This window comes from Corvus kubaryi, unplaced genomic scaffold (genome assembly GCF_017639235.1).
Source record: "Corvus kubaryi isolate FWS band 111438036 unplaced genomic scaffold, C.kubaryi_AGA036_p1.0 71, whole genome shotgun sequence".
Classification (NCBI taxonomy): domain Eukaryota; kingdom Metazoa; phylum Chordata; class Aves; order Passeriformes; family Corvidae; genus Corvus; species Corvus kubaryi.
This window is the reverse complement of record NW_024582059.1, coordinates 7,439,976-7,461,787: the sequence shown is the minus strand read 5'-3', so window position 1 is coordinate 7,461,787 and position 21,812 is coordinate 7,439,976. Positions and strand designations below refer to the sequence as shown.

General features: G+C 38.4%; 1 protein-coding gene across 1 annotated transcript in view; it reads right to left on the bottom strand.

The window, feature by feature from the left end:
• The window catches only part of LOC121675082, a 56,670-nt gene extending 34,912 nt beyond the window's left edge, over positions 1-21,758 (bottom strand). Inside the window, exons 1-10 of the mRNA XM_042050079.1 lie at positions 21,567-21,758; positions 21,154-21,223; positions 20,010-20,140; positions 18,237-18,325; positions 17,025-17,124; positions 15,618-15,661; positions 14,389-14,466; positions 5,540-5,736; positions 3,150-3,214; positions 2,779-2,885 (exon numbers count right to left, since the gene is read on the bottom strand). Of these exons, the coding sequence (XP_041906013.1) occupies positions 2,779-2,885; positions 3,150-3,214; positions 5,540-5,736; positions 14,389-14,466; positions 15,618-15,661; positions 17,025-17,124; positions 18,237-18,325; positions 20,010-20,140; positions 21,154-21,223; positions 21,567-21,602 (917 nt within the window). The 5' untranslated portion in view covers positions 21,603-21,758. The remainder of the gene's footprint in view (positions 1-2,778; positions 2,886-3,149; positions 3,215-5,539; positions 5,737-14,388; positions 14,467-15,617; positions 15,662-17,024; positions 17,125-18,236; positions 18,326-20,009; positions 20,141-21,153; positions 21,224-21,566) is intronic.
• Between the last annotated feature and the right edge of the window lie 54 nt (positions 21,759-21,812).

Sequence of the window (21,812 nt, the reverse complement as noted above, 5' to 3'; positions counted from 1 at the left end):
CTGTGTCTGTACCAAGTTGTTTTAAATTATTTATCTACAAATATTACAGTTACAGATACTACAGTTCAAAATACATTCTGTGGGTCATTTTTAGCCCTTTCATGGGTTAGTAATGCAACAGAGAATAATGAAAATGAAAGGACACCAGAGACTGTTTCAAAAAGACTTCTTCACACACATATTGCCAGATCGCTTCTGCTTTCAACAATGAATAAACAAGTAAAGAAAGAAGCAAAAGAAGCAATCTTACAAGCTGCCAAAGCTGCTCAATTTCTTAGGCTAACAACTAATTTGACCTGTATAAATGAAGCTCCTTAAATTTGTGCACCTTATTCTGCACTTGTTGCCATTAGACTACTGGGCAGAACTTAACTTGGAACACACTGGAACATGGGTAGCTGAAAGATCATGTCCTTAGAATATTCTTTTGAAACACAGAGACCTGGCCCGACTCGATCAATGGCCTAAGGACAACTGCATGAAGTTGATTCAGTATGGCAAAGTGCTGGCTCCTGCACTTGGGTCACAGCAACCCCAGGTAGTGCCACGGGCTGGGTGAGAGTGGCCTGAGAGCCATTTGGCAGAAAGGGACTTCTAGGTGCTGGCTGATGGCAGCTGAACATGAGCCAGCTGTGCCCAGGGGGCTGAGAAGGCCAGTGGCATCCTGGCCTGTATCAGCAATGGTGTGGCCAGCAGGACCAGGGCAGGGATTGTCCCTCTGTACTCAAGCATTGGTGAGGCCACACCTCAAATCCTGTGTTCAGTTCTGGGCACCCCACTTTAAAAAGAATATTGAGGTGCTAGAACATGTCCAGAGAAAGGCAGCAAGGCTTGTGAAGGGTCTAGAAAACATGTTTTATAAGGAATGGCTGAGGGAGCTGGGGTTGTTTAGCCTGGAGAAAAGGAGGCTCTGGAGGGACCTCATCATTCTCTACAACCACATGAAAGGAGGGTGTACTGAGGATGAGGCCAGCTCCTTCTATTATGCCTGCAGTGAGAGGGCCAGAGGAAATGGCCTTAAGCTGAGACAGGGGAGATACAGATTGGATATCAGAAAAAAAATTTTTTACTGTTCAGGTTGTAAGGCATTGGAATAGGTTTCCCAGGGAGGTGGTGGAGTCACCATCCCTGGAGGTGTTTAAAAGGTGTCTGGATCTGGCACTGGGTGATGTGATTTAGGGATTACACTGATGCAGCTGGGTTGATGGTTGAACTTGATAATCTTAAAGGTCTCTTCCAACCTTGATGATTCTATGATTTTATGACAGAAATCAGTAAAAAGACTGATGTTAACATTTCCTAAAGAGTTATAGTTACTGACAGAGCATTCTTTGAGAGGGATCAGAACAGCTTAATTCTTATTCTCTGTCTGGGCTGACATACACCAATCTTTTGATGTGTCAAATAAACAATTCCACATATTAAGCTGTTTAGGACTACATTTGAGATGGAAAATATATTTTTGTATATTGTAATATATTGTTTATTGTAATTTTGTATATTGTAATTTTCAAAACAGAAAACTTGCCCACAGGCATGCCTAATGGGCTAGAGGCCACTTATCACACCAGGTTAATCAGCCTTCAACTACCTCACATCAGGTTTCCTCTGATGATTACTCAAGAGAGCACAGTAGACAGGCTGAATTACTTTTCTAGATGTCACAGAGACAGCAGCACTACAATCTGTTTCAATTAAACAAAAGATTCACATAGTCTGGTCTGAAATAACGTCCAAGAGCAAACACGAAATGGAAAACACACCATTCTAATTTTTTTTCCTAAAATAATCACCTGGCTTCCAGAAAGATTGCTTTTCAGAGGTTCTGAGTCTCCAAGTCTTTGTAACTTCCTGCAGGTTTTTCTATCATTTGATTTTCTCAATAGCTCTTGGACACAAGCTTTTAGCATCTGCAATTACACAGCTCCTATCAGCCTGCTCTCATCTGCCATGTCTCTTCAGGGCAGTTAGAGAACTCCTCCTTCACCACAGAGCTGCACACAGGCACATGAACAAGCACCCTGAGTTCACAGTAAACCTTGCATTTCGGACTTTCCAAGTGTAGTTTCTGCACGGGTCTACAACAGGATTGGGAGGAAGCTTTATATAAAACATGGCACAAGGAAACAGATCTCATAACTAGAAAGACTGGAGTTACTGGAGTAAGCACTGAGAGACTCATGATACGGAATTATACTTAAGAGGAATCCCTCCTTACCCAAATATACTGGCATGATAATACAGCTAGAGGTTTATCAGTCTGTCTTAGAATTGTAAAATTGTTCTAGCAAAAAAAAAAAAGCACAAAACAATCATTGGGTCACATTTTAAAAGGTAGTAAAATAATTGTGTTTTAAACACAAACTTGGTAAACTGCCTACATTTCATATCAGTAAGCCTTTTCAGAAAAAGTTCTGTGAAACTCCTGAAAACTAGTTTCACATGGGTTTATCTCTGGCATCTAACAAAATTTAATCTGAATCACAGCTTTTCCCTCATTAATTTAGGTTTCTCTCCACTATCCAGCCATCTATTTTCAAACATGTTTGGCACTTTTCTCACTCTGTCAAACGTAGCTGAAGTGCAGTTATATATTGAAAACAGGTTTCCTGAACAGGCTACTTAAGTCTTGAAATGTCATCCCAGTAGGAAAACTAAAATCTTCTAGGATTCTTAGAAGGTTAGTAATGTTGCCATTGTGTGCCACTGCTCTATTTTCATCATCTCTGGGAAAAAAAAAAAGCAAGCCAGAACCCCTTCCAAGACTCAAATACCAACCTTTGCAGAATACCTTCCGCAGTGCGTTTTGCTTTTTGTACTGCCTTTGGGCCTCCCACTGGACACACAGCAGTAGCTCTGAAGCCATCAAGATAAGTGGCATTTACCTAACGATAAAGGGATTATGAAGTTACATGGAATTTAGTACTGATGGGCCATAAATGCTCTCTGGCAATCATTATCTATACAAATATACACTTTTTAAACAAGGTAACAGATTTTTACATATCAAATAAGGTCTGCCTTTTCAAATTTTCCTCCTCTTTCTTTTACCCTTGGGGCAGAGAAGATGAGGACAGTGTAAAGTCTCTCCAAAATTTAAGATTTTGTAAATCAAAAAATATCTTTCACTCCACAGAATGAGACAATACCTTATAAAATGTTGAAGGAGGCAATCCTTTTGCTCCACAAACTTTCACTGCTCCACCATCAAAACCTATAGTGGTTAAAAATCAATATTTAAGCTTCTTCAATATAACTTCAAAGACATTCTTTTGTGATCCATATTAATTAAATGCACTTAATTAAAAAGCAAATCACTGATAGCTCTACTGCCACATAAGAGAGAACCTTTCAGAAAACAGTCCTTCCTGCCTTAGAAAGAACAGCAGCAAACTGGTGACTGAATTTATGACTTCCATAAGCCTTTTAAAAGGGTGACTGAAATGTTTATTCATGCACTTAAAAAGTACTTAACACAGAAAGCAGCCTTAGGACTTTAGAGTCAACAGTTATTTTCCTCTTAACATCCAGTTATTGCACACACACAAAGAGCATACAATTTACTGTAGCTGGCTGGAGTGGACCACAGTCCCTCACTTGGTAAAGAATCAAAACAAGGTGAGAAACCAGTGAGAGCTATTTGCTGATAGCTTAGTAAGTGAAGGGGTAACTTAACTTTAGGTTCCTTGTCAATAACAGAAACAGTCTGAATATGTTCCAGTGCAACAACCATGTTCAGTATTAGGAATATTAATGCCAAAAAAAATGGAGAAAATTGCTGTGATGGCATCAGGTTCAAGCTTGAGCTGGAGAAATTCAATAGGTGCTATTCCTTGAAAATCAGCAGTGCAGGATCAGCACCTCACATTTGAGAGACAGGATTATAGTGTAGTTCACCTGCACTTGCAAATATTTAAGAAGCAGTTCAAAGCTTTACACAAATACTCTGAAAAGATCAGATCATAACATATTTTAAGAAGTAAATGTCACTAGTACAAATTTTACACACCACTCAAATAACATCATCACTCTCTCTCAAGACTGACATGAGGTTAATTTAACTCTCTCAACATAGAGCTACATCCTTCCATTCAAGTGAAGATCTGGAACAGTTTCATGTTCCAGGTGAAAGCGTAATACAAAGAAAAAACATACCACAAAACCAAATGCATAGCATCCATTGACAAAAAGAAAACAAGCACCTCTCAGCTCAAACACTGCAAGTAATCCAACAGGGCAATAAAGCTGGCAACATAAACAGCAAAATTAGATAGCTTCCCTGTTCTTACTGGTGTACTGGTGTCAAAGCACTTCAAACTAAAATATTTAAGCAATCTGCCCATTTTCCATCTGTTATATTTCTAAGAGGACTAACTGAAAGTTCATGTGAAAGTTCATTTTAAGTTCAAACATGTCATATCAGGTCATTTGCAAGCTAAAAGTTCATAGGAAGGTGAGGGTTTCTTTTTTTAAAAAGAAGACAACTAGGGGCTAAGAGCAGCAAGCTGGCCTTATCAGACTGCCATTTGGTTATGTTGCACAAGCAGAGGATTCACTGTACCATGTTATGGTACTTTATTACTCAAGCGAAGTATTTTTTATGTTACCACATTTTGAGTTTAATCCCACAAAGTTCTTAATCTGAGATTTTGGTTGTTCTAAACTTTAGAAAGACACTAGGCATACTGAAACAAGTTTCATTAGAAGGAAAAAAACATGTAATATAGTTGCAGTAAAAAGCAAGCTTTAGATGACTGTAGATAAAATTTTTTTCAAGCTGTCTTACTCAAATTACAGCTCTTCGGATCTGTTAAGCCTGGGGTTTTTTTTGTTTTGCTTTTGAAGCTAAATCCTGAACATACATTATATCCATCTTTAGTCTGTAAAAACTAAACTGTAAACATTTAACTGTAAACTGTTACAAAACTGTTACAAACACTGTTAAGTGTTTTGAAGATAGCAAATGGATTTTTAAAAAAAAAAAGATTCTCTGGTGGAAATCCTCTACCTAATCATGCTTCTACCATTTGCTATGACCCACCTAAATGTCTGAGAAAAACACCATTAGCAAGCAGTGCTTTGAAAGACACAGCCTTTCATTGTTACCAATACCTCAAATGCCCCAAGTTAAAACATGTACAAAACATTTTTTGAGAAATCTAGCTGCAGCTAAAAAATACTGAAATCATAGTGAAACTGTCTCAACGTTGTTCACACTGAATACATAGTTTAAGGACTTGACAGGTACAAGGCATGCATTAAAAAGTAAAGCAAAGGGAGTAGTGAGCAAAAATATAAATTAGTCAGCCAGCAAGAAAAATAAGATTGTGTTTAAAATTTCTAAAGGAATTTCTAGCAGAAGTCCTTGAAAGCATCAGTTTAATACAGTGTAACTCTCTAAGGAACTCATTTAACAAGAAACATGCAGTGAAAAATTACATGGAATGCAATTTCCATGCATATGCATGGCAATTAAAGTAGGTGCTTTTGTTGATAACACACTTAATTGACACGTATCTTTACATGTAAGAGGACTAACCTGGAATTTCAGTGATGGAAACCTGGGTAAAGTCACATGTAACATCTGGTAAAAGATAGCGCTGAGGATTGCCCAATTCATACACCAACTGTTCAGCTACAGTGCCAAAAGAGATTAGTCCCCCTGTGTCTGGTGGTTTGGAAAGAATAAAGTCTCCTTCAGAGGAACATTCTACAATGGGAAAGCCTATGTTGTGCCTAGAATGTGAAAAACATTAAGAAAAAAATCTCTGTAAATACAAAGGAAATGTGAAAAGAAATAACAACACACCAGAATTTTACAGTAATGATCTATTAAATGAAACTTATCAAGAGTTATCATTTATCTGGTTGTTTCTACAGAAAAAAACACCAAAAAAAACACTGAACAAACTGCTCAACTAAAATAATATGAGGATGTAGTCTATTGTCTGGCAAAGAAGCACAGATACAACAACAGATGCCAAATGCAAACATGGATGTGGGGAAGGGAATGGAGAAGGACACTAACAGGAACAGTTCAAGTAAAAAAGCTGAAAGAATTAGAGGACTATGATTAAAGCTGTAAATTTAAAATAAAACAAATGATTGTTAATTCTAGTCCCATTTGGCTACAGCAGCACACACAGTATGACACTGAAGACATCTAAATACATTGTGCACTCTGGATTTGTAAAAAGGCAGTCAAAGCAGGAAGAACAAACTGTGCTGGGAACCTCAGAGATGAAGCGAAGTAGGAAACAGGAATAATCACACCTACAAAGGGTAATTTCACAGGTTAGTAATAAATCATACACAGAAAAGTCAATCAGAAACCAGAAAGACATGAAAGTTAAGATCTTCAGCACAGAGAAAACAGAACTAATAGAAAATTATAAGGCACCACAAAAAGAAAAGTAGTGAAATTATGGACATGTTTCTAAATTAAAATATTCCCCTTCCTCCTCACATTCTCAAAGTGTAAAATACAAAAAGTGATCAAATAGTTCATAGTTAGAGGCACATACTGGTCATTACAGTAGCAGGGCAGAATTTTCAGGATTATGTGGATGAGATCCAGACATCTGCTTTTCTAGCTAAAAAGCTTGCACTTGTTTGCAGAGAATTTGAGCAAAATTAAGAACTTAAAACTTTTCAGAAGTACCTGAGAATTAAAATAAGAGTGCAAATATTCTTCTAAAAAGACTACCTGGCTCCCTTCCCTCTCACAGGAAGTCTGACATTTGTACAAGTGTCCACTTGTTGTCGCAGAAACAAAATGAACGCAAAGAGAGGAGTTAAGGAGATACTGTCCCTTGCAAAAGCTAAACTGTTCTAAAAAGGTCCTAATAATGAAAGGTGGTGAACTTTACCACACTCATTAAAGTCAATGACCTTCAGGTCTTTCATACAAACTTAAAACCAGTCTATCCCTCCATTTAATTATTTTTGGGTGCTAGTGGTAACAATGTGCTGAACATACAACTGAGTATCAGCAAAGGTTACATGAACACAGTTTGTATAACATAAATCCGCAAAGTCTGGAAGAAAGTAAGCAAAAAAACCAGTGAACTCTTAAGGGACATCAGTAAAAGTTCATGGGAGTTGGAGCAGATTCCTTATCATCAAGAACAGTCAAACATAACTCCATTGTTTTAAAAAAGGATTAAGATACAAGATCTGTTACCAGAGATCAGCAACTTTTAACACTTAAAGAGTACAAAATTGAAAAGTATGGTAGCTGTTGGATACCTAGAAAAGCCCACATCAAATCACTAAAGATAATACTTCATTTGACTGATCTTTGAAACTATTTAAACCACTGAACAGATATAGGAAACAAAAAAGCCCACCCTGGTGAACGCAAAGAATTAAATGGGATTGACAATTTTATATACAGGTTATTCTAGTGCGGGGTTTTTTTGAGGGGAAGAGGAGAGAGAAAAGATGGTAGCAGGAAGTATGTAATATCCAAAATTTTCAAGTGTGAGACAGATAAAAACAACACCCAAAACACCCCTCAATTCTTGGTCTTGAACAATAAGATATAGTAGCAGACTAACGTGTAATTATCCCAATTTTAGATGTAAGGAGACACAGAGGAAGCATCATGATTTGTCCAGTGTAACAAAGCAGGATCAGTGACTAAAGGCTACAATTTAGAAGCTTTTGCCCTCTCAGTGCCATGTTTGTGTGCTTGACCCTATCACCTATCTGTCCTAAGACAACAGCACCCAGTGCCCTGCTAGCAGGCTCAGTGCAGCTTATTCAGATCACATACCCAGAAGAGATATCGCTCCCATGAAAACAGATCAGCCAGTGCCCCCGCTGCAGCCCACTTTGATCTCAGTCATCAGCACATGCAACTCCTACAGTACATTCCTGCACCTACTCCCCAGCTATCTTTGTTTTGAAGGAAGAAGTAAACTGTAGACACTCAACTTCCTACTCTGAGCCACTGAGTCTACTAACATTGATTCAACTCCATTTTGCCCAGCTTCCACTCTCAAAACCCCCAAACCATTAAAAAACAAAACCCAAATACAGTAGTGAGACAAAGTGAGACATTTCACCCCCAATATGGTCAAAATATGGCAAATAATGTTTCCCCCTCAGCGTACACCACCACCCAATGAACTTGCCTATATGGTGAGTTAATTGCAGATGATGTGCATTCCCCCAGGTTATGCCAGCTCTGAGAGTTTCCCTCACTGTTTTAACAATTCACAACATGGAGATGCAATGATTTGGGTAAGAAGCCCCTGGATTCTACCTGTATTGTAACTGGATGACTGGGAAAATAAAAATACCCAATACTATCTTGTAGCAGATGGCAATGGTAATAACCCATATTATCATACAAATGATTAAGACAAAAATGTTATTTTGTAAATTGCTAAAAGACATTACTTAAAATGAATTTTCACCTTGGAAACAAAACTGGTCTATCACTCCTATGATCCAGTCAAATGACAGCTACTTAAACCTGGCATAAAAAGCTCTTTAGCAGCAGTAGCTGCCTGGATCAGGTATACCACAGGTACTATAGTCACACCATCAGCTTGACCAATACTTCCACTTTTAAAATGTGACTCTTTGCCTGATTCACTTGTAGGTTTTGCTGAATGACTACACACCATGTGACATCTGCTCTGTGGGGAACGTGCGAACTTCAGGCTGTCCATAACCTATAGCCAAGCTGTACTTTTGTATAGTGTAGCAGGGGAGTAACCACAGAACTATGAACTTTAGCAGCAACTACGGTCATGCATCCAAAGGTACCTTGGCTAAGTGGCACCCTTCAGTGATAAAAGACTTGCATCAGTTTAGTGACAAAATCCCTATGTAGGATGAGGTAGTATCGAGCAATGGAAACAATTTTGAAAGGGAACTAATACAATTAATTCTAATTAAATTATATAAATTAATAAAACAGCACTAGACAGTATCAAGTACTACTTTAAAAATATTTAAGAAGTTATTTTATCACAAGGTCAAAATACACAAGTAATGCACATCAGTTTGTGAAGGGAGCTGACAACTACCATTCTTCAATCCAAAAGGTCTGTTTTGGGTTGCATGTTTGCTACTTAGCAAGTAAATATATTATATACATTAATAAACCAGAGCACTGAATGAGACCAAGATAAGATGACACCTCAGAAAACCCCTCCAAGCTAGATGGGAGCTAACACTAAAGCAGGTCTTAGTGAAGACCTACAGCACAGGGGTAATCAAGTTATAAAACTGGTTTTGCTGCTGAAGTCACCTTCTCATCAACCTAGTCTTACAGCAATCAAGACCCTCAGTCTCCTGTCAAGTTCTCTGCCTGCCAACAACTTACTCTTGGATTAATTTTTTCCATGTAAAATGTTGTTTTTTCTTCAGTTTTGGCTCTCAGAAATGTTACAGTTTATGGGCATATCACAGGTGATAAATTGAGCTGTCTAAGCAGGGATCTCCTCCCTGTCTACTTTGGGAGGATGCACTATTCAGAAGCCTCTGAGGAGCTATCAAGATAACCTTCCTTCTCATTTTGTCGTACTTCTTACACCATCTGCATTACAAGAAAAGTAAAATCCATGACCAGTACACTTTAGTTCAGGGAGAGAGACATTACTTGAGACAGAACACGTATTTCTCCCCTCATAAGGTGTCAAATCCCTCAAGTATCTCATTCTAGCCACTACTGCTCGACTAAGATTACTGGCAATAGAAGATGGGACAGTCAGTGTAATACATTTACTTGCAGGGGAAGTTGCTGCAAGAAAGAAAACAAAACCCCACAGCAATGCATGTGACATGGAAGTGAACCAGGATCCAAGTAAGCTGTGGTATGAACTTTTAGATTTACAGCTAATGCAGTTTCCTGGGATGTGACTCGGTCAATGTCACACCAAGGAGAGCTCTAAGCCAAGCTTCTCAACTCCTCAGATATGTATTTTAACTATAATGCTATTAGGCAAAAAGCAGAAGCTGCTACCACTTCTAGCAGTGTTTTGACAACAGGTTCAAAACCAGTAATATGTCAGGCAAGATCAGCACAAACTTGCAAGGTAAAGGTATAAGCATCTCTTTACCTGTAGGTACCAAATGTTTCCTAACATGCAATTCTGCTTTAGGCAAAACTTACTGATTGCATCATTTACCCCTCTGACTAGGGCATTTCAGACTATGTCTTGTACCTAAACTTTTAATGGCCAGACAATTTCAGGCTAAACAGACCAGCTGCCTGGTGTTTTCAGCTGCCTGGAATAGATGGTGCTACAGAGAAAAAAATGTTCCACACTGCTGAATGGGACTTGCATGCTGGATTTTGTTCTAGTCCCAAATTGAGAAATCTGGATCCAGCCCTTAAGAGACTACAGCTATTGACTTACCCTTTTGGTCATCACAGGCCAGAGGATTATGCAGTCTCAACTCTTGGCTTAGGGCAAAATGCCAGTGCTTATCATCTCCTCAAAATGATTACTCTACTGATCAGCCTTAGTTTATTCTCTCCTGCATTTCAAAACAAAACAAAACAATGTACTAATCACCCACTGGCACTAAGTAATAGCAAGAGACAGCAATGTCTGGGGACAAATGAAATTAAATAGAGAGCTGTGCATTATCCATATAGTTCTGGCAATACAGTTCATTATGAGACACGGCATGAATTCCCCATTGGAAGCTGTGCATTAGACATTAAATAGGGAGCTGACCATGATTTCTGCTGACCATCTGCTGATGTATATTACTATACAAATAACAGAAAAGGAATGCCTTTTTTGATAACACTAACTTAAAATCAGCATTTAAGACTGCACATTGGTCTTCTGTAGGCTATGAAATAATGGTTTCTTGCACTTTCTCTGCTAAACATTGGAGAACCCACACAAGAGAAGAGTCAAGCAGCCACTTTCTCACTGGAAAAATAAACAGCACCTACCTCCTCTACCTGTCTGCCTGTTTTCATGAAAACTGGACAAAACCTTACAGCTTCAAGATTCCCACCTTTAAGTCAAATGCATTAAGAAAATACAACCAGCACAATTGAAGAAATGCCAGTGCCTTAGGTCAATAGACAGAAAGCAAGCAAGTTTGGCTTCTATCAGCTAAAGTAACTTGGGAGAGTCACAAGCTGGAACATGCACTTCACTTGTTTTACATTAAAAACTTACTTTAAGGAGACGACAAAGAAAATTACAGAATAGCTTAGGTTTTAATAGCTAATCATTAAATGGCCACAATATACCCACAATATTCCTGAGATTTAAGGTACCCTTTTGTGGGGGAATTGAGTTCCCAGAAGTATCTGAATCAAACATTTCAAGAAAATTAAAAACTAACAAACAACCCCCCCACAAAAAACACCAAAAACCCACCAACTAAACTATGTTGGATGAATGAAGTGGATTCAATCCAATGCCTCAATACTCACTGAGACATAATAGTATATGCACAGAATATAAGCTCTAACTTGCCTGGCTTCATTTAGATTAATTAAAACACTCTTCTTTATGGAGTTGATTATTTTTGCTTATGCATAAAAAATAGACAAGATTTATAAACCTGAAATGTAATAAATTTTTCGAGTTTTGTTTACAAGTTAGAAAAAATCATACCCATCAAACCTTCTTAGACAGAAGAGCCACATGGATTACCGTTCTTGGGGAGAAAAAATCCCCAAGGACAGTCAAAAAGATGACCCCATTCTAAGGCTAACCAAGCTCACCCTCTGCAGGACAGTGTGAGGAGGAGAGAGGCTGCCCTCCAGTGTTCAGTCACCAAACTCAGTAAGTGCACGGGATAGGTTTTCTGCTCTTGGCTGCACAAATGCACTCACGGAGCAGGAAATTCGTATGTGAAAGGCACATTAATGATAAACACAGATTTAACTTGGCTTCTTCCCCCTCCTATTTACTGAGTTAATTGGGATGGTTTGGATTTAACATTAGGTACCACAGATACAATGATTTATTGAGATCTAAATTATGCACACTTACTTTCAGGAGACTGCTAAAAATGTCATTTCTCCTAAACAAGGGAGAAACGATTAACAGACACAGTCAAGTAACTTCTGCAAACTCTGTCACAGCTCTATTGACCTATTTGAAATAGAGCAGGTGTTAGTGGCAGCAGGTATGGCACATTTTGGTCACTGCTGAGACTGAGGTACCATGTTATTATCATACATTATTATGAATGCATTATCTGCATGCATTGAAAACAGATTCCGACTGTCTAAATAATGAAAATTTCATGCCACCAAGTTCCTTTAAATTAAAGAGTGAATAGGTTACCACTAAACTATTAAATGGAAAACACAGTTTTCTGCATCCCAAAAGCTTTCACAATACTTCCCCCTCATGCTTTTGGGCCTAAGTATAGCAAACAACTATTTATCAGGAAACCAAAATTTATCCAATTAATCTCCTCCCTGCCTTCCTTCTCTCCATATCCTCAACGGACATGCTGGATCACAAGTCCACTTCAGTCAGTGAAGTATCTCCACTCTGCATCTCCAAACTTAAAATCAAAGCTCACACATTATTCTGGTTTTGACTAGTTTTAGGAGCTCATCATACAGGCTGACGTGTCACATTGTTTTATTTCAAGAATTTCACCAATTACATGTCTAAGACTCAAAATTTGCAAACAAACTGACTAGTTTTAGGGTACCATGATCAATTCCTCAGCAGACTTAAACTGAAGGCAAATAAATAACTGTTATATTAGCACAAATAGAGTTATGTATGGTTTAAAGGTATGTATGCATATCAGTGGGGACAAGGTAACAGAGCAGTATCAGGTGTTAAACTTCTACATCCTTTAACAGAGACTCAATTCAGCACCAGTCAGCTCTAAGCCACAAATCTACTATGATTTTTGACAAAGTTCTGTGATTTTACAGATACAAAACTATTAGCTACGCATATTCATGCACGTATACTCATCTGTAAAATGAACTATTCCCACGCCAGTGGCTCACAGCTTCATATACTCAAACTTCTTTCTTTTTTTAAGCCAGATTGACATTCCTCACAGAAAAATCCTTAAAGACCTATCACACGTTTCAGTAAGAAAATTAGTATTCTGGTTTTTTACTTTGATTCTTCTATAAAGCAAGGTCTTCCAGAGTCACAGATTTTAAGAAGTTTCATGATACAGCATAAGTGAATCATTGGGAGAGACATCAGAATCGGAATTATAAATTTCCAACCAAATAGAGCAACTTGTTACTATGAACTCTCTCCTCTGATTTCCCATAAAACACAACAGTGAAGAGTAAGTGCAGTTTGTCCAGGCCTAGTAGCCTTCCAGTAGGTGAGAAGAAATGTCTGACCCTGTTTGTTTCAATGCCATCCATGTGTTCACCTTTAAATCAGCAGTGCTCAGGAACTCAGAAAAACAGAATACATCTTTTAGGATCACACTCTGAATCAGCAGCAGTCACTACAAGGAGAAGACAAAATCCAGGCAGCCCTAGGGCTCTCCAGATAGCAGGGCACAGTCCTGCTGGCTCGTCCACCTGGACCAGAGTTGACTTGGGAGCAGGAAGGAACCCACCGTATTAAAGCACTCTTCTCTCCTGCATCTCCCCGCTGCTCTTCAGCCCTTTCCTCCGTCACATAAAAGAAGCACTGCCTTTCTCATGATACAGCACAGGACAAGATTCCTCCCTCTCATCCCCAGAAATACAGAAGTAACTGCAGCCAGAACCACTCATGCTATGCAAAAAATGTATTCCCCAACTACTTTTAAACCACTCTTAAAAACAGGTTGGTAGAAAGCAGGCTCCCTCAGCAGGCAGAATGACACACCTACATGTAACTCTGATTCAATAGGTCTGAACACAAGATACACACAGAACTTTTTGGAAGGACTGACCATTCAACACGTTTGCATTCACCAAGCTACTCAGCAGGACAAAACTATGGCTTATATTCATCTCTACCAAAGCAAATTAAGTCAAATTTGTGACTGACCAGCAAGCAACTCTGATCTAACTGAACACTAATGTAACAGCATTCAAAATATCAGCATTGTCTTTTCCATTACAATCATGCATGAAAGTCAATAATAAATATTTTCAAAAAGCAGAGGATACTGAAGGAAACAGGAAAACACATGTTTAAAAGGGAAAAAAAAATATTTATCAAAGGGCTAATTTGTTTTTCGAAATCTGCTGAAGTTAACAAAAGAAAGACCCTGTCTGACCAAAAAGGAAAACTTCAAAAGGGAGAACAGAACTCAGAAAAGTGATGTTGAGGTGGCAAAATATCAAGAGGCCCATACTGCCTCCCCCAAAAAGAGTAAGGTAGAAGCAGTTTTGACCTCACAGATACAAGAAGAAAACCTCATCTTTGGCCCACTACAAACATGCATGATGGTATCAAGTTTACCTACCAGTCTGGTACTGTGTGCCAATCAGTGAATATTCCACCTGTACACTGAGCACCACATTCAATAAGATGACCTGCAAGACTGGGAAAATTGCATTAAAGTAACTAAATATAATGCAAAATCTATTTTCACAAATCCCACTTTAAAATACAATAGTACAATGGAAATAGAGCTAAATAACAAAACATGCTACTTTTCTCCATAAGTATCTAATACAATTATGAATTATGCATTAAGCATAACAAGGGATCCTGAAAGATGAATATAGTGTTTAAAGGATTTTTACAAGAATTTTCCTGCAAAAAAATATACACCTAGAAGATTATCTAACACCTAAAACCAAGTTTCCTTAGTAATTTCAAATCTTGATCTAAATTCAGTATCTTAGCAGCCTGCACTGTATGTAACTAAATAGACAAAGACCATTTTTAAATGAAGAGATAGAAAATCTCACCTCCAATATGAAGGACACAATGTATTATGATTATGTATTACTATTCTCAAAGTTTGATTGCAATAGTCTATAAATATTCAACAGAATTATGGGGAAAATCTTCATCTCTATCATCCCCAACTCAGTGCAGCCTGAATGAATTTCTCTCCACATTTTTTCTCAAGCAGAAGTTCAAGCACACTAATGAACAGTGTGTGCTCAGGCTAAGTAATCACTCATTTTTATGAGGACTTCAATTCAGATACATGATGCAGAATGTTAAATTAGGCAGCATAGTTCTACCCCTTTCTGGATCAGATTCTTAACCTTAGGACCACAACAAGGATTTGTACATGGGAGTACTGACACTGAGCTTCAACAAAACCATACCAGGATGCTGCCCTCTGACTGAACCTGCTTTTGGGCATCTTTCAGAGTAAGCCCTGCGACCACCCCAAACATCAACAGTGGCAGCCAAACAGAAAAACCTTGGAATCAGTGGTCTGTACTGTAAGATTTCATCTCTTGACACAAAATGAACAGAAAGTTAAGCTGCTAAATAAAATCTTTCAATCCTTTCTTCCTTTTGTTATTTTAAGCTGGTTCTAGAATGCAGTTTCTATCATTTCAACTCCAAGTGAGAGTAGTGACCCTCAAAAAAGAACTCAAAACCTAACAAAATCATTAAAATAAATAAATTCAATGATAATATGAAACATCACTATGTGCTGAAAAAGTTGGTATCTTGACATTATGATATGAAATATAAATTTACCCAATTTCTTCTTATATCATTTACCTTCCCGCAGCTAGCAAGTCATAGTCATCCCTATTCCAGCCAAACTAGAAGAAAAAGACAAATATTTCAAATACATAAAAGTTTCATACAGTACAAAAAACTGCACATAGCATGTTCTTTGCTTTGAATAACAATTCATTGGATATACTTTTACTTAACTGTAGAAATCTAAGTAATAATAATTGGCAGGCACTGTACAGGGATTTGAGTTCCTATACAGCAAATCAGCAAAAAAATCTCTGACACATTTCAGTTTTCCTCCTATTGATACACCCCAACAAATACAAACTCTTAAAGCCATATCCTCTGCAAAAAACCTGGAAGTGCAACATCCGTATTACTTAAAACCTGCACAACCTACAGGTTTAAAAGTATAGTACCTATCTTGGGTCACCTGAACAAACCACTGTGTGTCTTCAACTTCTGAAAATTATCAGTTCCTGGAGTATTTACCAGTCACCCTTAAAAACTGGAAGTATGCTTTCTGTTTAACTAGAAATTTTAACTAGAGTCTTTTCCCTGAGTTCAACCTAGTGCAAGCAATACGGTAATTGTTTCCTATTTGGCACTTTGCAGAAATCTTCCTAAAATCTTTCAATGAATTAGATAAGGTCTTTCTGGAATAGATAACACACACTGACAGTTGTTATTTTGAGAATGTAAACAACTAGGAATAAAACAACAAGTCATAATGGAAATTATAAATGGAAAATTAATTAGGCAATGTTTGACATGCATGAAGTCAAAGAGTATTATGTTTTAGAAAGCATGTTTTTAACTAGATACATGCCCCCCTACTTGTTTTAAATATGCACCAAAAGACAGCTTCCATATTTCACCTTGTGTGATCCTTCACAAAAATTAATGAAAACCCCTTAAAAATACTTCAGAAAACCACATACCCTGCATGTGTAATTTTTTTAATTTCAAGGCGTTTCGGAAATGCTGCATTGAAACCTACTACTTTAAACAAAACTGCTTACCCACTGAACGAAAAAACCCAGTGCTTTAAACCATCTCATGTGCTCCCCCCAACCAGAGTGAGCTCCACTACCGACACCTTGTGGTAAAGAAAAATATACTTGCACACCAAATTTTGAAGAAAGGCACGGGGAAAAACCCCGAAACAAATGGTGAGAGTGAAATACTGGTGAAAGAGGCTAAGACTTCCTTAACTTCACCCATGCTTTCCAGCTTAATGGTATACAATTTAACAAATATCCCTACTATCAATTTAGGAGAAGGGGAAGCTGACAACTTTTCATGCATGTAAGAAAAAAAATACAAATGCTCGTTGATTTTAATTTAGTATCTACATTTTCACAAGGAACAAAAATTGTCTGACAATAACTGCTGAATAGTCACTCACATGTATTCATTATCCTACGGAAATTAACTTGTACTTACAGAGTGAATGAGTGGTCCTAATACAATCCCGCTGTCAACACATCTGCCCGTCACAACAACATCAGCTCCAAGGTCTAGAGCTCTGCTTATTGGTCTTGCGCTAAAGGTGACAAAACACAGCAGTAAGTACCTTCAAAGCATCATTTAAAAAACAGTTCCCTGACACACACAGGTTAAAAATCACTTACAAATCACTTAGGAAGTCAATAAAATCTACTTTAACAACCAATTTGTCATTATGTATATACATTAAGAAGATTTTAAAGAGCAGTCATTGAGACACTATCAAATTCTGGTATCTAAATAACGAAACTGAAAGACTTATCTTGATGTCCATAGAAACTGCCCTGAACAAAGTGCAGAGAGGGACACTTCTATCATCAATCATGGAAAAGAGTGTTTTTCAGAGATTCATTAGCCATTCAATTTGTAGATGAGTGTATAAAGACGAACATTCTCCATACATAAAGCCTGGTCACTTTGCCCTCCAACTTTAAACCTTTCAGGTCAATTACCTAAGCAATTTAAGAACTTGCAATATTGTCCAACTTAAAGAGCACTGTGCAAGAACAGGATCACCACGAACACCAACTGGAAGAGATGCACGTGACCATTGTCCCATTTCTCAGTCCTTCCCCTTCACTAGGCCTGATTGACATTGATTCATCTGAAGTGGATGGTGACAATGAAAATGCAGAGATTTATGGAAACCTTAAGTATCATAAAGGGGGAAACAGATCTTTCAAAACAGCAACCATCCTGAAAAAACAGTTTCCAAAATTTTGACAATACAAAGCCTGACACACAGTTCAGCACAACCTAACGGAACCTCCTACAGCACTCTATGTCCCTGAGCTTGAAGTCCTCACTTGCACTTCTCTAGTGACAACACTGTAAACTACTCCATGCTGCAACAGAGGACAAAGCATATGAAAAAGCATTTTCGCAATTGTAATTAAACTAACACTATTTTGGCTCAAACTAAAACCTGATGATTCACAGATGGTATATTGCTAAGGAGTCATAACTTACAAGGTTATAAACTAAAACTCATCTACAAGTTGTAAACAAGTATTTTTTCTGGTTGCCTGAATAATTCAAAGACGAACCACATATACTAAGTGGTTCTAATTGCAAAGCAAAACAAATTCCCATATTCTATGTGTTAAAATTATTTGTTCATAATAAATACAACTTGCTAAAATAACTCACCCAAGATATATGTTCATGCTGTGAATATTCTCTGGAAATTGTTTGCCACTCTCTAAATCAGTGATACCAGCTCCTTTTAAGTTCTCTTTCTGTTAGAAAACAAGCAGAACACCCAAGCTTTGAGTATTTTGAAGTTTCTACAGTAAGCCTTTCATTAGTATCGAACAACAGATCCACTTCACAACAACTCTAAGCAAAGCATAATTATTAAAAGTATTGACAATACAAATCAGTTGAATGGCTAAAAGCCGTAGATATGCTTTTAACCACAACTTTTCCAGCATGCAGAAAACTAAGTCGGTCTTTAAAGAAAGTAATGTTCATTCACATACAACCAACTACAATCAACTGGTGTATTTCCTAGGCTTTAAACTGTATTTAATTGCTGTAGGACTAAATAAATCAAACCCTGCAAACAGAAATGTGTCTGCCACATCTGCAATGGTATCACAACCAGCGAACAAGGCTAATCTTGTAGCTTCATACAGTACTTAGAGTAAGTTGTGTTTCCAGAGCAGTAGGTGGGGGGGAGGGTGTGGTTTTGACCATGCAGTAGGCAGCTTGCCAATCCAGTGGACTGAAGGTACAGTGACTGCATAGACATAATGTCTATGGAAACTCTAAATACTAATTTACAGGTGGGATCTGTAGTGTGGGAAAAAAACCAAAATTTCCACTCTGAACTAATTTGGTATTCTATGTTAATGACTGCAATCCTCCAAACCACAAGTAACATTTACCATGTTTCATGTATCAACAACAGAAGTTGTTGGTAACCATAAAAGCTGTGTCTTTTTTGTTCCTGTAAGTTATGTACTGACAACAGCATAGAAAACAATGCATTTCAGATCAGACACGTCTGTAACAAGCTCAAATAATGACCACTTTACTGTTGTAGCAGTAATGAAATTCTGGTCTGCAGACAGTAAAGTGGTTTCAGTAGGGCAGAAGTTTCTGAAAATGAAGCCCAAGCACTGCACATAAATTGCAAATGAAGAATCTTACTTGACGATCTTCCACATTCAAGAGCATGCAAGGAGTAACAGATCCTATGCAGATAAATAATTTTCCAAGTTACAGGCAGATATTTAACCACAGTGCAAACCTCTCCTCTCTTAATTACTATTATGTAGAAAGTCTTTTCCCAGTAACTTTTCAGGTATGGCCAACATCTTTTTGCGGATTTCATAAAGTGTAATTCTTTAAGTACAAAACAAAAACAAACATATATTTCATCTTTCAATTTTTTTTTGTCATATTTTAACTTCAATCCTCTCATTTAACATTACCTTACTGCCTGTAAACTAATTACTTAAAAACAGAAAACCAGCTACCTATAAACAAAGTAACATCAGGAAGTGCCTGTAAACCACTAAAAAAGCTAGAGGGGATAAACATTTGAATGTGTTGTAGCCACACCATATTCAGAAGATTTAACACACATGACTATCTAGTTTAGACAGAAGCAGTAAGCAACAGCACACAATAGCTTCTCCTGAAGAGCAGGCAGACCTTACAGCAGATTCACATTTCCTTTCAAAAAGCTAAATAGCAGATCCACAAGCTAATAAAATTCACCTCCATTACATAGCAAACACTACATGTGCCAAGAGTTGTATTCAAGTGTTTAAAAATTAAAAGATAATGAAGAACAACACTTCTGATAGTAAAAGACTACTGCATAAAGACACACAAAGTAAGTTCCTACGGGACAGTAAATACCATGTTCATGCTATACAGACTCATGCTAAGGCTTAAAACAAAGTGAAATACCTCACTCATCAGATCATCTCCAGCAACAACAGCTATTTTCAAATCAACATCTGCTTTCTTTGCCACCTCCTGAAGGGCAGCTGCACAAGCAAGTGGATTAATTCCACCAGCATTACTGATGACACGAACACCTAAGAAAAAAAAAAAGGCAAATGAAGTTCAGCAGCATCAATAATCAATCACCTGTATTTTAAAAAGTGTGCTGAAACACAAGCAAGGTATCACCTTTGCAAGGTAACAGACATTCAATCAAGCAAAACCACATTAAAATATGAACCACATTTAACCTGTGAAAGGATCACAATAAGCCAATACAAAATTGTTTAGAAAAGAGTAACTGCTATAGATAATTCTCATTTATCCTTTATGAATGGAAGGAGAAAGTGACCAGAAAGACACACATAATGAGGCAGACAGACAGCATCGAACATCCCTGACAGAAACAGCAGTAAACACTGTGAAGCTTTACTAATGTAAACAAAAAAAGAGTGATTAGAAAGTCATATTGTAGAACTACATGGAAATTTTGAAAAACTAGAATTACCTTGAAAACATTTTTTAAAATATCTGTAAAGCAATATTCCATTCACAAATTAAAGCTACAGTAAGAAAAATGTGAAAATATTTATCTACAGTTATAACAAGTATCTCAAATCAACCCAATTTCACCATCAGACCTGTACCCTACATCAATTACAATGGGATTTTTCATAGAATCCTAGAACAGTTTGGGTTAAAAGGACCTTATGGACCACCTAGCTCCAAGTCCCCTGCTATAGGCAAGGTTATTCAGGGCTCCATCCATCCTGGCCTTGAACACTTCCAGGGATGGGGCATTCACAACTTCTCTGGGCAACCTGTTCCAGTGCCTCACCACCCCCACAGTAAAGAATTTCTTCCTAGCAGCCAATCTAAATCTACCCTCCCTTCAGCTTATGGCCATTTCCCCTTCTTCTATCACTACACATCCTTGTAGAAAGTCCAGCTCCAGCTCTCTCGCAAGCCCCCTTTAGGTACTGGAAAGTGCTGTAAGGTCTTCCCAGAGCCTTCTCTTCTCCAGACTGAACAGCCCCAACTCTGTCGGCCTGCCTTCATAAGCAGGTGTACTGAATTAACATACAAACTCATGCAAGAAGCAGCCTACCTTTCCTGTGAATATCTTTTATATAGGGAGCCATGGCAGTGGAGACAAAATCCGGAGTGTAACCTAAAACCTGAAATAATTAAGAGCTGTAACCACTTCTCATAGTAGGTCAACCCAATCTCTTTCCCTGATTAACACAGAAAACAGGGAAGAACAAGTACCTCTGAAAATGTTTGGCAAATACGATGGGAAATGACATGAACACTTTCACTATGTGAAACTGAATGGATGCAAATAAATACATGCGAGTAAAAAGTATACTTGAGGAACCGTGTCCCCCTAATCAGGCATGTCTTAAGCAGGCTTCGGGCACGATTTGGGCTGAAGGAGAGCTCGGGAGGTCGGAAAGTACCGGAGCGCACCCGGCCCCGGCCAAGCCCAGCATGCTAGGGCCGGACACCGGCTTTACTTACGGGAGACCGGGCCTTGGCGGCCGTCAGCAGGGACATGGTGATCTCGGAGAGGTAATCGAAGACAAGGAAATCCAGCTTCCCCCCGTACAGCAGCTGCGGCACTGGCGGGGCAGGCAAAGGCGCTGTCAGCACGGGGGCCCCCCGGCCTGCTCCTACCCCCGGTGCCGGCCCGCCCCGCCCGGGCGTGCGGCGCCAGCCCCGGCCCGCCCGCTTGCGCAACGTGCCGGGGGCCGCCGCCAGCCGGGC